Source organism: Atractosteus spatula, chromosome 24 (assembly GCF_055471065.1).
Source record: "Atractosteus spatula isolate fAtrSpa1 chromosome 24, fAtrSpa1.hap1, whole genome shotgun sequence".
Taxonomy (NCBI): Eukaryota; Metazoa; Chordata; class Actinopteri; order Semionotiformes; family Lepisosteidae; genus Atractosteus; species Atractosteus spatula.
This window is the reverse complement of record NC_142729.1, coordinates 5,291,575-5,306,485: the sequence shown is the minus strand read 5'-3', so window position 1 is coordinate 5,306,485 and position 14,911 is coordinate 5,291,575. Positions and strand designations below refer to the sequence as shown.

The 14,911-nt window shown below is 40.7% G+C and overlaps 1 protein-coding gene across 2 annotated transcripts in view; it reads left to right on the top strand.

Moving 5' to 3' along the window:
* Positions 1–14,911, top strand: part of LOC148815807 (cytosolic phospholipase A2 gamma-like) — a 30,800-nt gene that overhangs the window by 2,325 nt on the left and 13,564 nt on the right. For both annotated transcript variants that reach the window (XM_088904820.1, XM_088904821.1), the window contains exons 3-12: positions 488–519; positions 793–907; positions 2,529–2,671; positions 2,874–3,072; positions 5,744–5,852; positions 7,335–7,475; positions 8,942–8,995; positions 10,297–10,374; positions 11,881–12,000; positions 12,148–12,267. In XM_088904820.1, coding sequence (XP_088760946.1) covers positions 488–519; positions 793–907; positions 2,529–2,671; positions 2,874–3,072; positions 5,744–5,852; positions 7,335–7,475; positions 8,942–8,995; positions 10,297–10,374; positions 11,881–12,000; positions 12,148–12,267 — 1,111 coding nt within the window. The remainder of the gene's footprint in view (positions 1–487; positions 520–792; positions 908–2,528; positions 2,672–2,873; positions 3,073–5,743; positions 5,853–7,334; positions 7,476–8,941; positions 8,996–10,296; positions 10,375–11,880; positions 12,001–12,147; positions 12,268–14,911) is intronic.

Genomic DNA, 14,911 nt, shown 5'->3' with positions numbered 1-14,911 from the left:
CAGTGTGAAACAGAGGTTGAATTACGAAAGTCAGAAGTAACTGTCAATCAACACAGGTAGGGGAGAAAAAATTAAAATATACATAACCATATACATTTTTTTCCAAAAAAATAATATTTAATAAATATAGAAACTGCAGAAAGTCGAACACCTTAACTCTCCACTGAGGTCTGGAAATAAGATTAAGAACTGTAATAATAAGATAAGATCACTTTATTGCCCATATACAAGTTCTTCTATTAGGAAATTGCCTTTTCACATACCTCAACTTGCTCTTCATGAGATACACAGACACGGGGAGAAGCTTGGGGTCAGCCATTTATACAACAACGCTGGAGCAGTTGGGATTAAGGGCCTTGGTCAGGGGTCCAACAGAGTAGGATTCCTCTGCTGGCCGCAGGATATGAACCAGCAACGTCCTAGCCACAATCTGGGAATAATAATATGGAATAATAAGAACTGCTTCTTTATTTGTGTACCATTACAGGCAATGAGAAGGGAAACCACACCAGTTGAAAAGTAAGTTTCTTTAAATTTAGCAAAAATATAGGAAACTGTTACCTGGCAGTAGGGCACTTACCTGTATATGTATCAATTTGTTCACTGTGTGTGTGGAGTTTATCACAGTGATGTCACTGTGTTTATGTTCAGTGCTGTACAGTATATCACAGAGATGTCATTGTGTCCATTACAGTATATCAACAGTGAGGTGGAAGGGGGGTTTGTGTGTCACACATGTGACAGTCATGTTTCCACAGTATCTTCTCACTGTCACTTCACTCATTGTTTCAGTGCTTCTTACATCCGAGTTGCTCACACTCTCTGTGAGGGGGAGAGCAAAGCCATTAAAAAGAGAAAACTCAAAATTCAGAAAGCCCTGAGCAGCCTACAGATTGTTTGTGATGGGGTAAGGAGTTTTGATATTCCATTGTGATAGGTTTTTTTATCTGTATTGTACAGTACTTCTGTTTTACAGTGATTTAAATTGTGATGTGTAATGACTTGACATAATCTCATATATAGTTATTAGTCTCACAATATCTTGAAGTGCAAAGGCAGGAATGGTATGTTTTTTTAATATGGAATTAACCTACTGTATATTTATTCCTATACAGTATTCAAATTCTAATAATATTTCAAGTAAGATGATTTGATAGATTCCAATAGAGTTCAGTGTCATGAAATGTGATAGATGGGCAACGTGGGAGTCAGGCTGATACAGAAGAATGTACAGGAATTAATGTCAACATACAAGTAACATACAGATACTGTACATGTAGCTGATTTATTTGAACTCCTAATCAAATGTTTTTTTTGGCATTTGAAAATAAATGGTTTATGAGAACGTTGTAGAAAAATACCAACAAATATATACGTATATATTAATAATAAAGATACTAATTATTAATTATAATCCGCAATATGGTACAGCTACAGTATAAACCACAATGATACTACAAATCTTTACACATTACTCCAAACAACAACCTGAACTTCAGTCATATCAGCCCAAATAGAATACTGCCTTAACTACGCTCAAAGTAGTCAAATGAGCAGTTTAAGAAAATAAGGATGCACCTCGCTGCATGTCTAAAAATCATTTTACAATATTTGCTTCTTTAATCACTCCAGAATGTACAAATTCTGTCTTTAGACAATGTAAGCACTCTGTGTGTTATCTGAATAAATGTAAAAGAGACAGTCCATCCCAGAGCCACAGCAGCTCACTGGACCAGTTCTCATCCTGCTTTCTATAGCATCAAGCGGACTAGAAACTACATGACTCCCCTACAGGGAGGGTCAGCTGTGGGATGTTACCCACAGCAGTGCAGTGCTCAGAGTGAATGTACGACAGCAGTGTCTGCATAGAGGATTCAAACCCACAACCTGTCAGTAATCAGTCTAAGGGCTTACCCTCTACACTACACCACCCTATACTGTATGCGGTGAGATAAAGTTCCCACTCTAGTCTAACAGCTGCTCAGGCTCAAACTCCCCCTGGTATCCAGACTGATAGAAGGTCTGAAGGTTCTCCTCCTGGACTGGAAGCCAGTCTGCCGCAGGGTCACCCTCAGCAATGCTGCACCCATTTGTACAGCTGGGAGGACTGGAGCAGTACAGGTGAAGTATCCTGCTCACATATAGCAGCAGGACAGTGCAGTAATGGGACAGTGATCACACAACCCTCTGTTTGCAAGACCAGAGACTTTGCTGCACACTGACTGTGCGAGATATAGAGGCATACTGAAGCAGAACAGTAAGACTTCAATAATAACCAAAGTTTCTCCTGGTAGAAGTGTTTTTGGGAGAAAAAGAAAGATAAAGAGAAATCAGATTTTAAGGTTTACAATATATATTTTTTAATTATCAGTATTTTAACACAAAGCATCTATAAGAATCACAATGGGCTGCTATATCTGAAAACCTCAAACTGAAAGAGCGAGTAGCTAGCAAAAGAGCAGTCACTATCCTGGTCCACATAACCTCCCCTGTGTTAGATTCTGTCTTCACCTCTCTTCCTCAATCAGGCCTGTGTTCCCCCCATCGCTGTACTGGGCTCTGGGGGGGGTCTGCGCGCCATGGTGGCTCTCATGGGGACTTTAACTGAGCTGGGGGCTCAGAACCTGCTGGACACCATCATGTACCTGTGTGGAGTATCAGGATCCACCTGGTGAGTCTGAGACACTGGGCTGCGAGATCAGCTGTGAGCCTGTGAATTCAGCTCAGATTTAGTGTAATGTAACCAAGGATATTCAGAAGGTAATCCAGAATGTTTAAAGAGAACTATAGAATTAGCTGCACAGAGTGGATACCTTGGTGAAATGTTTTCAGTTTCTTTCCTAATCTGTGTGCTTGTGTGTCTAACTCTGCAGGTGTATGTCCTCTCTGTACCGTGACCCACAGTGGTCCTCTCACGTGGAGGAGGCAGAGACAAAGATGGTGGAAACACTCAGCACGGACAATTTCAGCTTTTTAAAAATGAGGCAAAAACTCCACGAAGCAACAGAGGATGAGAAGTTTTCCTTAACAGATGTATGGGCTGCAGGTTTTGTTTACAAAGTGGTGAAAGAGGTCAGTGTTGCTTCTTGTGTGTATCGGTCTCTATGTGAGTCCAGCTCTCATTCTTTTCTCATTCCTCAGTGTCTGTTTGTATCTGGCTGGTTGTGTTTGTGAACTGGCTTTACAGAAGTCCTTAGGTAATACAGCTTGTTGTAGGAGTCTATTGCCTATCTCTACTTCATCAATACTTCTTTTTCCTAAAAAAATTCACAAATTTGTCTGTGAAGGGAAGGGATTGATTAAGTAATCAATTGCATGTGTTCAGAGATAAAATGAACTAAATAAAATATCATTAATGATAAAATAACAATGAAAAAATGATGATTCCATAAAACACTGCAGCAAAGTAAGACATTTGGACAATGAGGGAAAGGGTGTTCAGTATAAGAGAGTGCAGTAAACCAGAATAGTCACTAGATGTCAGCATGAGACAGTTCTGTGTAGATCAGATTCTAGAGAGTTAATCATTCAAGAGAGATTTGGCTTGCAGGGAAGCTGGATTGAAAAATCGCAGTTTTGTGTCCCTCATTTACACCTTAAACAGATTACCTACCTGTAATCTAGCAAAACGGGATCTCTAGCTGAATTTGAAGTGTGAGAATCCCAGCTACCCTACAGATATCAGAAATCGTAGACACACAGTAGACACTGATTGCAAAATACACAACTGGAATTACTGGTAAAAATGTATATTCCCGTTAATGCAGAAAAATACAAAACTAATTTTCTGATAGAGACAGTTATTGTTCAGGAAACTGCTACAATTGCTATTATTGTATTAACAAACACAGCTCATACATTTTCAAGCTGTAACATCCATTAATTGGATGGATGCTAAATTCGAGTTGCATTTCTTGCACTTAATTAACAAGTTAAGATTCTCTTCAACCTCACTGTCATCGCTGTTCACCTCCTTGAATGTGTGCCTAAGCCAGACCAACACCTGCAGCATTGTGCTTTGAGAACTTCATCTGGTTTACAGTAAATACAGTGTTGTCATGTCAAACAAAATGGCAGGAATTCAGATGTCTATGTAGCAGAAGTCTTCTTTGTTACATATACATATGGGAGCCCAGCTCTTGCAATCCAGACTCAAAGAAAAACAGTGCAAAGGTGATCTTTTATACAGTGTAATCAAAACAAGTTAAAAAGCACTCCCACTACTTAAAGTATGGCTATGTATGGTCTTATTGTGTGAAACTTCTATGCAAAATTCTGTAATGTGGGATATTCAGTACACCTCCCATGTGATTGATGACAAGCTGCCTTTATGCTAGAGTTCCTTCGGTTAGCTAGGAGGATGAGTACAAGGCACAGTGACTCAGTCATGTCCCTGGGCATACAGCCAGGGTCAGGTACCGTCTTTCTGTTCTGAGCGCGTAGACACAGATAGGAAGCAGCTGCACTAAGCTATAGCAACAGGAAAAACACATTATAAAACAAAACGGGACAGGACAACCCTTTATCCCTTCAGTACTGTATATTCATGAGGACAGAATGAGACCAATATATAATAAGACACACAAATACTGTAAAATGACATTTACTTTGATGTTGTTTTAAGAACAAAGCTTTCTATAAACACATTGTTTTGTTAATAACTATCTTCAGTGCTCTTTAAGTTTTCCAAAGTTTAAAAAAAAACAGTAAGAAAAAAAAGAATGCAATGTGCGTATACAGTATAACCATTACATAACATATAGTTCGATGCTGGGATGCTTGCAACTTCTTCTGTATTTTAGGATCACACATGCCTTGTGTAGTTTGAGAAAAATACTACTCAAACTGTGAACTGTGAGATGTTTTGAGAATTATTAATATTGTGCCAAAACCAACCCAAGCAGCCATCATTTTGAAGTACTTGTCACTTTCAAGAACCAAAACACATAATAATAATAAACAATAATAATTATTATTATTATTATTATTATTATTAAGAGTGACAAACCTGATATAATGGCATGGTGGTAAAATGGTTACCACTGCTGTTTTGCAGTGCTGGGGTGCTGGGTTCAATTCTGGACCTGGGGTGCTATCTGCAAGAGGAAGGGAATGTTACTCTGACTTGTCTGAAGCGATGAGTATGGTGATGAGGAAGTAGTGTTACTTGGAGCTCCTGAGAGGAGCAAAAAGGAGAAAGGCCTGGTGTGTTTTTCTGTCAGTCTCCTTTCACTGTAAAGCGGTCTCCATCTCTAGGAGTTTCAAAACACATTGTATCCAAATCCCAATCAGGTCACGTGGCACCTTGTTGCAAAGTTGATTCTAGTTCTTCAGGACAGACAGCACCCTTACAGGCAGTTAAATCCAGATTTTTATCACCCACTGTCAGCAACATGTGGAATGTGTTTCTGGGTCTATAGGACGTAAGCCTTTTGAGACTCTTGTTTTGATAGTGTAGCTGGTGTTTGTGTTTTATTAGAGGGGTGTGAGAGCCAGCTGATAAACCACGTCACCCAGCTCACACTGAGCATATTGGTCTCCACCTTCATTGGCATATGTGTGTTTATGTCTCCATACCACCATTAAAATCTAATTTCTCAGAAAGCATATGCTGCATATTTGTAGTGTTAGTCCTCCGTAGCTCCTTCAGGCTTTTATCGTAACTGATCTTCAGACCTGGGACATGTCTTGTGGCTCATCTATGGACTTTAATGTTTATTCGCACATGCTCGTCTCTTCCCAGATGGATGACCGCAAACTTTCAAAGGAAGAAGATGTGGACATGACCAATCCCTACCCCATCTACGCAGCTGTGGACAAGTCACAAATGAAAAAGGAAAAACACAACAAAGGCACATATTTGTTCTAGAGGCCATAATTCTGTAATACTGTATATTTTATAGAATTATGATATTTTATTAGGATTAATCTAAGTTGCAAAGTAGACGCAACAATAGCAGTAGCGAGACATAACATCAATAGTAAATTGTTTTCCATAACATTTTGTGCTAATACAGCAGGGCACTGAAGAAACCTGAGTAAACTATCTTATTAAAGACACAGCTGCAGTGGCTCAGCTAGGATCTGAACTCCCAGTCTCCCTGAGAGAATTCCAGAGCACTAAACACTGCTCTACGCTTCCCTGGTAGTGCTTATAGAAGTGTTAGTAGCCAGTGCTTCAGAAGCAGCAGCAGTGAAGTAAGCTGTTTTGTGTTTGGGAAAGAAGGTGGATAGTTTTGAATTCACTATAAAACAGCCAACAGATTTCTTAGATCAGAGGAAGTGGCGTAACTTTACTTTAGTGAGAAGATTGCAGTGGACTGGTGATGTCTATCTTTAGAACTATTCTAGATTTGTCTGCCCCACTGCAACACAGTAAGGCGTTTTGCAGCTGCAGCGGCGGGCGGCCACATCTCCGCTCTGCCTGGAACGCTGAAGAGACAGGATATTGCAGAGCACCTGGCTGTAGTGAGAAGTCACACGGTACCAGGTGCTCTGGGCCATTACAACCTTTTCTGTCTCTCCTTGGAAATGATCTTTACAACAGTTCACTTCTGAGTTATCTTCCAGCTTCCCAGGTGGAGCCCTTCCTGTTCCTAGTTTCCAGTTCTCCTGGGCTCTGCTTGGGAGCTCTGCTTACAGCTATGATGTCCAGGGCTCCTCCTGGCTGCTGACTGTGGACCAGAGGTCTTGACCCAGCTTTGTACTGGACCTCAGCAGGTGAACCTTGGCCCAGCCTGACAGCATGCGCTGGCCTGGTCTCTGGAGAAGAGCCCGAAAGAGCGTGTGTCCTGGTCAGCCCAGCAATCAGCCTTGTGGATGACCTCCCTGACTGGGAGTATCCTGCCCAGCCCAAGGGTTGGACCCCTCAGATCTAAACTGTGCCCTGGAACAAAAAACAGTTCCAGGATCTGGTGGCCTTCCTGCACCTGCTTTCCCTACACTCCTTTCCTACATCCAGTTTCATCCCCTTTCCTGGGCAGTCCCAATGGACTATTCGATATCCGAGCGATCCCTGCTCCTGGAGCCTAGTTGTTAGGAATCCGGACAATGTAGAGTCTCCGATGAGTCAGGTGGTCCCTGCTCCTGGAGCATGGTCGCTAGCAACAGATCCACATCAGGCTGTCACTGCTCTGCGTGAGCCTGTCTACCACTCAAGGTGCAGTGACCAGCCACTCCCCCTGAACTGTTATGCCCTTAATCGTGGGTCCATTACACCTCCACATCATCCCCCGTTTCCTGGGGAGGGGGGGTGCGTGGTCATAACAATTCTAAGGAGTTTCTCTAATTCTGTTTCTCTGTCTTCCTTTCCTTCCTGTCTTTTCCCTTTGCAGGGATTTGGTTTGAAATAACCCGTCATGAAGCAGGGTACACTGAGTATGGAGCCTTTGTAGACACCAGTGTCCTTGGGAGTCTGTTCAGTGGAGGAAACAAGATAAAACACAAAGATGAGATGGACATTCTATACTTGCAAGGTCTCTGTCTCTTCCTTCTTGAAACACTGTGTCCTCTCAAACAGCTCATCTGTGAGATTTAGAGACAGAAATCTTACTGTCGGGCAGCTGATTCTGAGAGAGGTTTAGACAGAGTAGTGTCATGCCAAACAGATGGAAACTGTGTTTCACTTTATGGCTCTAGAGAGAATCTCCAGCTTTGAGTTCCGTGTTATTTCAATATCATGGTTTAGAGGGCATGTTCCGTCTGTCAGGAAAGTGCTTCTGGTGGGTTTGTAGATTATACTGGAGCAGTGGCTCTGTGGCTAAGGATCTGCACTTGAGGCTGGAAGGTTGCCGGTTTGTATCCCGTAGCTAGCAGCAGAGTACTATGCTGTTGGGCCCCTGAGCAAGGACCTTAACCCCAACTGCTCCAGGGATGCTGTATAAATGGCTGAACCTACATTCTAACCCCAAGCTTCTCTCCCTGTCTGTGTGTCTCATGGAGAGCAAGTTGGGGAGTGTGAAAAGACAAGTTCCTAATACAAGAAATTGTATATAGCCAATAAAGTGATCTTATCTTATATTGTTTACGTGACCTATTTTCAGAATGTTTTTTGTATAGGATGCCAGGCATAATGACATCTATGTGATGAACATTTAATAATAATAATATCAGGGTTTATTGTTTATTTATTAACCCTTTACAATTTCTTGCATTAGGAATTGTCTTCTCACATACCCCAGCTTGCTCTCCATGAGACACACAGAGAGGGAGAGAGCCTGGGGTCAGAGTGCAGGGTCTGCCATTGTACAGTGCCCCTGGAGCAGTTGGGGTTAAGGGCCTTGCTCAGGAGCCCAACAGAGTAGGATTCCTCTGCTGGCTGTGAGATTTGAACTGGTAACCTTCCAGCCACAGGCGCAGATCCTTAGCCACAGAGCCACTGCTCCGCCCCAAAATTTATAGTCATTGTCTATATTTTTATATTAAAAACTGATACTTACACTATTATTTAAAAATGTGACAGATACACACAATACAAATTTATAAGTTAAAGAGTTTTTATATATTTGAAATCTGTTCTGGACCTTTTCATTTGCTGCATCAAATTGAAATCCAGGGATTTATTGATTGGTGGTTAAATACATTTCCTCATTATGTATGTACAGTAAAGTGGCCTGCTGTTTTAAGAAGATTAGAATATAGAGGTGTTTAGTGCTTTATAAATACTTAGTAATATATCAGTAAATATAAGTGACACATTTCTCATGGGAAAAACCTATGAAATGATATAGCTAATAAAACTGAAAAGTGTGCAAAAGAATGTGAACAAATCCAAGTATTTCTTTAGGAAGGACTTTACAGGTATAATTGAGTGACAGCTTCAAAACAAGTCACTGCTGACCGTCACGGATTGCTAGCATTCATGTGGGGTGAGGAAGTCGAAGTTAGTTCAACTCCAAACCATCTTTGTCACTCAGTTCGTACTGTTCTCTGTTTTTTTCAGGATTGTGTGGCAGTGCAATAGGCGATATGGAGCAGAACATAAAATTTGTTAAAGGTATTTTTATTTTTGTGCATTTTATTAAGCAAAGATCCATGGTTTGTTTAATGACCACCCAATTTGTAATTAACGTATGTTAGTCAGGCTGACACACTTCTAAATCCCTGGTAGCAGCACAGCAGAAAGAGGGACAGTGGGCTTTCTTCTAAGCCCCACTATGAGGACATACATGTATTACACACCCCAGTGTCCAATCCACTCCACAGCGATGCACAGGGTATGACAGGAGCGGTGGTGCTGCTCTCAATTAAGAGCACAAGAACAGCTACAGTGGAGGCAACTGGCCCCTCCAGCCTGTTTGGCAGTTAGTAGCTACAGTATAGTATTTAATCCAGGAAACTCATCCAGCTTTTTCTTGAAAAAAACAGGGTATCAGCTTCAACACCATGGCTGATACCTCACTCCATACTTCCTGAATAGCAATGTTGTGGAGGCCTGTACCCCAGATTCCCTAAGGAAATAGCTGGATGAGAACGCTGGATCATTTAGAACAGAACACTGCAAACTTTCAGACACAAGGCAAATTCTAGTACCCTGCTATATCACTCTGCAACTCACAACTGGCAACCCACTGAAGCTAAGCAGGTGTGAGCCTGGTTAGTACCTGGATAGGAGACCTCCTGGGGAAAACCTAAGGTTGCTGCTGGAAGAGATGTTAGTGGGGCCAGCAGGGGGCGCTCTCCCTGCTGCCTAGGTGGGTCCTAATGCCCCAGTATAGTGATGGGGACACTGTACTGTATACAAATATGTGCCGTCCTTTGGACGAGACGTAAAACTGAGGTCCTGTCTCTCTGTGGTCATTAAAAATCCTAGGGCATTTCTTGAAAAGAGTAGGGGTGTTACCCTGGCTTCCTGGCCAAATTTCCAATTGGCCCTTACCAATCACAATCTCCTAATAATCCCCATCTATGAATTGGCTTCATTACTCTGTTCTCCTCTCCACTAATAGCTAATGTGTGGTGAGTGTTCTGGCTCACTATGGCTGCTGTTACATCACCCAGGTGGGGCTGCACATTGGTGGTGGAGGGGGAGTCCCCATGATCTGTAAAGTGCTTTGAGTGGAGCATCCAGAAAAGTGCTATATAAGTGTAAGCTATTATTATTATAAAATAGAGCAAGCTGAGGCTAACCTAGTAAATTCACTTATTTCTTCCAGTATCGCATCTGATTTGATTTTCCAGTAAAGCTCAAGGAATTCCTGGTCATATGTGGCAGACGACACAGACCTGATGGAAACTGGAACATCTGGAACACTGGATCAGACCTTGAAGTCTAATCAGAAGCTCTTTTTGTTCCAGATACAATATTCAGCTTCTTATCCTTCCATTCTGAAACCAGGGCGATGGCACGTACAAGATGCGCAGAGATTCCTGCAGGTGAGATGCTCTTATTTTCTGTTGCTTTTCCACAATTAGTGACCTGATTGCTTTTACAGTGGTACTGTAGCCTTTACATATTGCAGCAGGTGTTGGAGTTACAGTAGGTATTCAGTGATGTGGAGGGAAATGAGGATGACCGTGCTCCAGGTAAAGGGGGCTTAGTGCAGGTGTTGTTGTTTAGGGGAAGGTCTTCAGATAACCCTGAGCAATCCTTCACCGAGCCTCTCTCATTCAAGACCAGACTCCTTAGCAGTGGCTCCCACTCTTGTCTGTCCAGCAGGGTCAATACTAGCCAATAAAGACAGAATCTAGACTGGTACAAGGTTTGACCTAATATCCTTCCGAAATGTAAATCCACCCAGTGCCAGGCCCAAACAATCCTAAGTTAAAAGTATATTCTTCTGGATTCTGATTGATCTGCCTGTCCCTGAATCCTGAGATCTACATGTTGGCCCAGTGGTTCCTATTCCTGGTCACCTGCACTGAAGTCTTCACACCTGGATCAGCTACTGATCAATTCTGCTGGTTTGAAGACTGGAGTTCCTAGGTTACCTAGAATCCTAAGGGCCCTGTAATGATATTCTGTGGAGCAAGAAAGAATGCCAGTGAGGCTACAGTGCTATTAAAGCTGTTCTTATGTATTATGTAAGGTTTTTAAAATAAGCTGCTGTTTTTTATTTCCATTGACCAACTGGGACAAAACATGATAATTAACTGAAGAAGCTTAAGTAACTTTCACTGTCCAACAATCCACAAAATTCCAGAACACCACGGTTGTTTTGCTGGAATTTGTTTAGAAATCACCCTACAAGAGAAGAAGCCACTACCAGGGTTCGCAAATGCCTGGTCTTCTCCAAACACCCCATTAATATTGTGTTTTCTCTGGGACAGATCTGTACTTCATAATTTGCAGGCCCTAACCTGTTCCCAGATCTTTCTGGGAATCTTTTTTTTACCACATCAAGGCTAATTTATTTGAGAATAGGTCTGCTGTATCTAACATAACTGTAACTTAAACTCAATCTCCCTACTAATACTGTATTTCCCTTACAAATAATATTTTGTTCTGCCTACCCTAAACAATTGCAATCTTTTCAACCACCTCAGTTACCTCCTCAACACATGCCCAACATCTCTCTGTGTAAAATGTTGGAAACAGCAAGAGTGACAGTAGTCAAGTCAGCAGTAAGACATAGAAGACACTCTTAATGCAACTCCATAGGGAATTAATGTATTTGCTGCTTCTTATAACCAAATTTTTAAACATAAGTAATGAACTGACAGATTTAATTTAAATTGTGATAATTTGCAATTGCTTGCACATTTCATAATTTCATTATTTGCTTTGGAATTGTCAGGCCTATGTGTAGGTAGGCAGAACACTGACATTTCTTTTTAACTAGTCACTTTTTAGCTCTCCAGGAAAGTACACAAAATGTGACCTTTTCCTTTTCCATTCTAAAATTGTACCTTTTTGTCCTGGACGGTGGGTCTCATTCACAGGTGAACAGTGTAAATGTAAAAGGTGCAGTACCCTGCTTTGCCTGCTAGACCTCCATGAGAACCTCTACTGTGGCAAAGACTGCAAACCCATTCTCAACTCTATGAAGATCATTTTTAAAGGTACAATAAGCCATTTGTACATGTGAAATACTGCAACTTCAGAATATAAGGAGGATTACAAATCGAAGGGAGTCTTTTCCTCCATCTGACTCTTACAGTATTCTTGGCTCTTACCTCTTGTTTCGTCTTGATTTCTCTGCCTCCCAGATGAAAAGGTGGTATACGAGTTGATCTCGCAGTTGTACGATACATGGGACACTGATGGAAAGGATGTCCAGCAGATGAAGATTTCAGCTCTTTCAGATATTATCCTTCAACTTTTCCAAGGTACAGTAATTGGATCTCACTGGAAATACAGATTCCAGTTTCTGTAACACTGTCAGAGTTCTGAATCACAAAGTGTTTTTTAGAAGGTACAGTGCTGAGTAAATGCATGTAAATCCCTCAACCCTCTACGGGAGTAATTATTTGAATGTGTTTTTTTTCTTTTAAAGTGTACTTTTGCTTCTGTCATTTCTAAATGACAAAGTCCCATAGAGGGTATTTTCATGTATTTTACATATTTGAAAGCATTAAGTGTTATTAGAGCTCTGAATCTAAGTAACAGATAAAGTTAACCTGATTAAACAAATGATGCAAAATAAGATTTTCTTTCAACCTTTATTTATTCTCAAACTACAGTATGTAATATTTAATACCCAATAAAGGATGTGAACCTTTTGATTCAGTAACTGGTGGCACTCTCTTGAGCAGCAATGACTGTGACAATTTTTTTCCTGTAAATGTAGTTCAGTCTCTCACATCATAATTGTCCCATTCTTCCTTACTGTACTCCTTTAATTCTGTTACATTTGAGGGTTGCCTTGCATGGACAGATAATTTCAGATTCTGCCACAACGTGGAATTTCTTCTTCTGCAGAACCTAATATTTCTCTTTGAGGCCAAAAACTTATATCTTTGACTCATTTGTCCAGAGAACATGGTTTCAGATGCCTTGGGTATATAATCTTTGACGAACTTGGACAACAGTGTTCTTTTTGGAGAGCCAGTGGTTTTCTCCAGCTGTAAATGGCCTGCAGTTTCTTTGTTGTAACTCTGGGGTTCTTTGTGACTTCCTTGTTGATTTTCTGGTTTGTTCTTGGAGAGATTTGAAAGGATGGGTAGGGTGAAGATGGTCTTAAGAGAAGATCACAAAATTGGCCATATACAATTTCTTGTATTAGAAATTTGTCACTTCACATACCCCAACTTGCTCTCCATGAGACACACAGACAGGGAGAGAAGCTTCGGGTCACAGTGCAGGGTCAGTCATTTATACGGTGCCCCTGAAGCAGTTGGGGTTAAGGGCTTTGCTCAGGGTTCCAACGGAGTAGGCCAAGGGGATATGAACCAGAAACCTTCCAGCCACTGGCACAGATTGTTAGCCAAAGAGCCACTGCACCGCCTTTGGTCTTTCTCCATTTATAGAGTATCTGCTTGACATTGGATGAGTGGAGACGCAAATCCTTTGAAATGGTTTTATAACTCTTTTCCAGGCCGATGAGCATCAACAACTCTTTTTGTGAGGTCCTCAGAGATTTGCTTAGATTGGTGTATGGTGAAGACCAAACTCACAACTTTTCTGAATTTTACTTAAGTTGGAATCTTCGAGACTCAGTCCCCAAGATCTAATTATATAGGTATATAGGCACCTGATTCTATAATTCTCTTAATTCAGCTACTGAAAATAGGAGTTCCCTTACTTTTTCACATCCCCTGTACTTTATGTATTCATTGTTTGCTCAATTCATACATTATTTTGTTTCAAAAGGCACAGAACTAGTTAATATAATCCCTATTGGATATTTTAAGACTGTGAGGGATTTTAATTCAAGAAGGCTATTATGGCAATTTTAAATATTTATCTTTGGGGTTCACAAACTTTTTCTCAGCACTGTAAATCATTGTATAACACTTTCACACCTGTATTTCACATCTATATTCTGAGTTGGTGTTAGTGGAGATCACATGAAACTAGTCTGCCCACAGAGAAATCAGGTTGAGTTTTTGTTATTCTTTATAAAATAGAATATGTCATGTACAGTACTTTACCACATTAAGAACATAACTCCCAAATACACAAAAATGTGCAAAAGAGATAAAAAAAACATTCTCTTCCATTTCCTTATACATCAGATATATTTAGTTTTACCCCTCTTTTGATTTACAGTAAGATAAAACTAAGAGAAGAGACATTAAGAGAAAGAAGTTCTTATTTTATTATTTTAATATTTCCTATTGCAGACAGCTGGATCACCTAGGAGAAACTGACCAGGGTTTAAATGCAACAGTGTCAAGCTCCACTGAGGTGTATAGAGGGGGCAGGCATAGCAATGAGTATAACACAAATCTTATGACCTTTGAGAATCTCCATGGAGCTACCACAAGACACTTTAACACAGGAAGAATTGAATCTCAACAGCTAAAATACAATTATCTATACAGATAGATATTTTGCACACAGCTTACATTCAGAAAATAAATCATGAATAATCCTGACTGCATTTCTTTACATGAAACATGTTTGACCAGTCTTGAGTTTAATTTACAAACAGTATTTTGACATTTCATTTATTCCTTCTTCAGCATGATCTAATCAATAGAATAGTGGTACAGATTCAGCAATTCAGTTTCACTTGTGTCCTCTGATCACTGTTTATTCTGAAGAAATGTAATGAGTTGACTTTGCCCTTTAAAAATTCTGAATACTTGATCCAAGTTCCCTTTAAATTCTCGTGTGCTCAAGACTAAAGAGGTCCACATTCTTCAGCCTGCCAGTACAGGGCATTCCTTTAAGCTCTGGACTTGCATCTGGTTACTCTTTTCTGGACTGTTTCTATCACATAATGTGTTCGACTTTCCCTGTTCCAGGAAATCAATAATTCAGTCTCACATAGACACATACTGTATGCGGCAACATGTTTAGTCACTT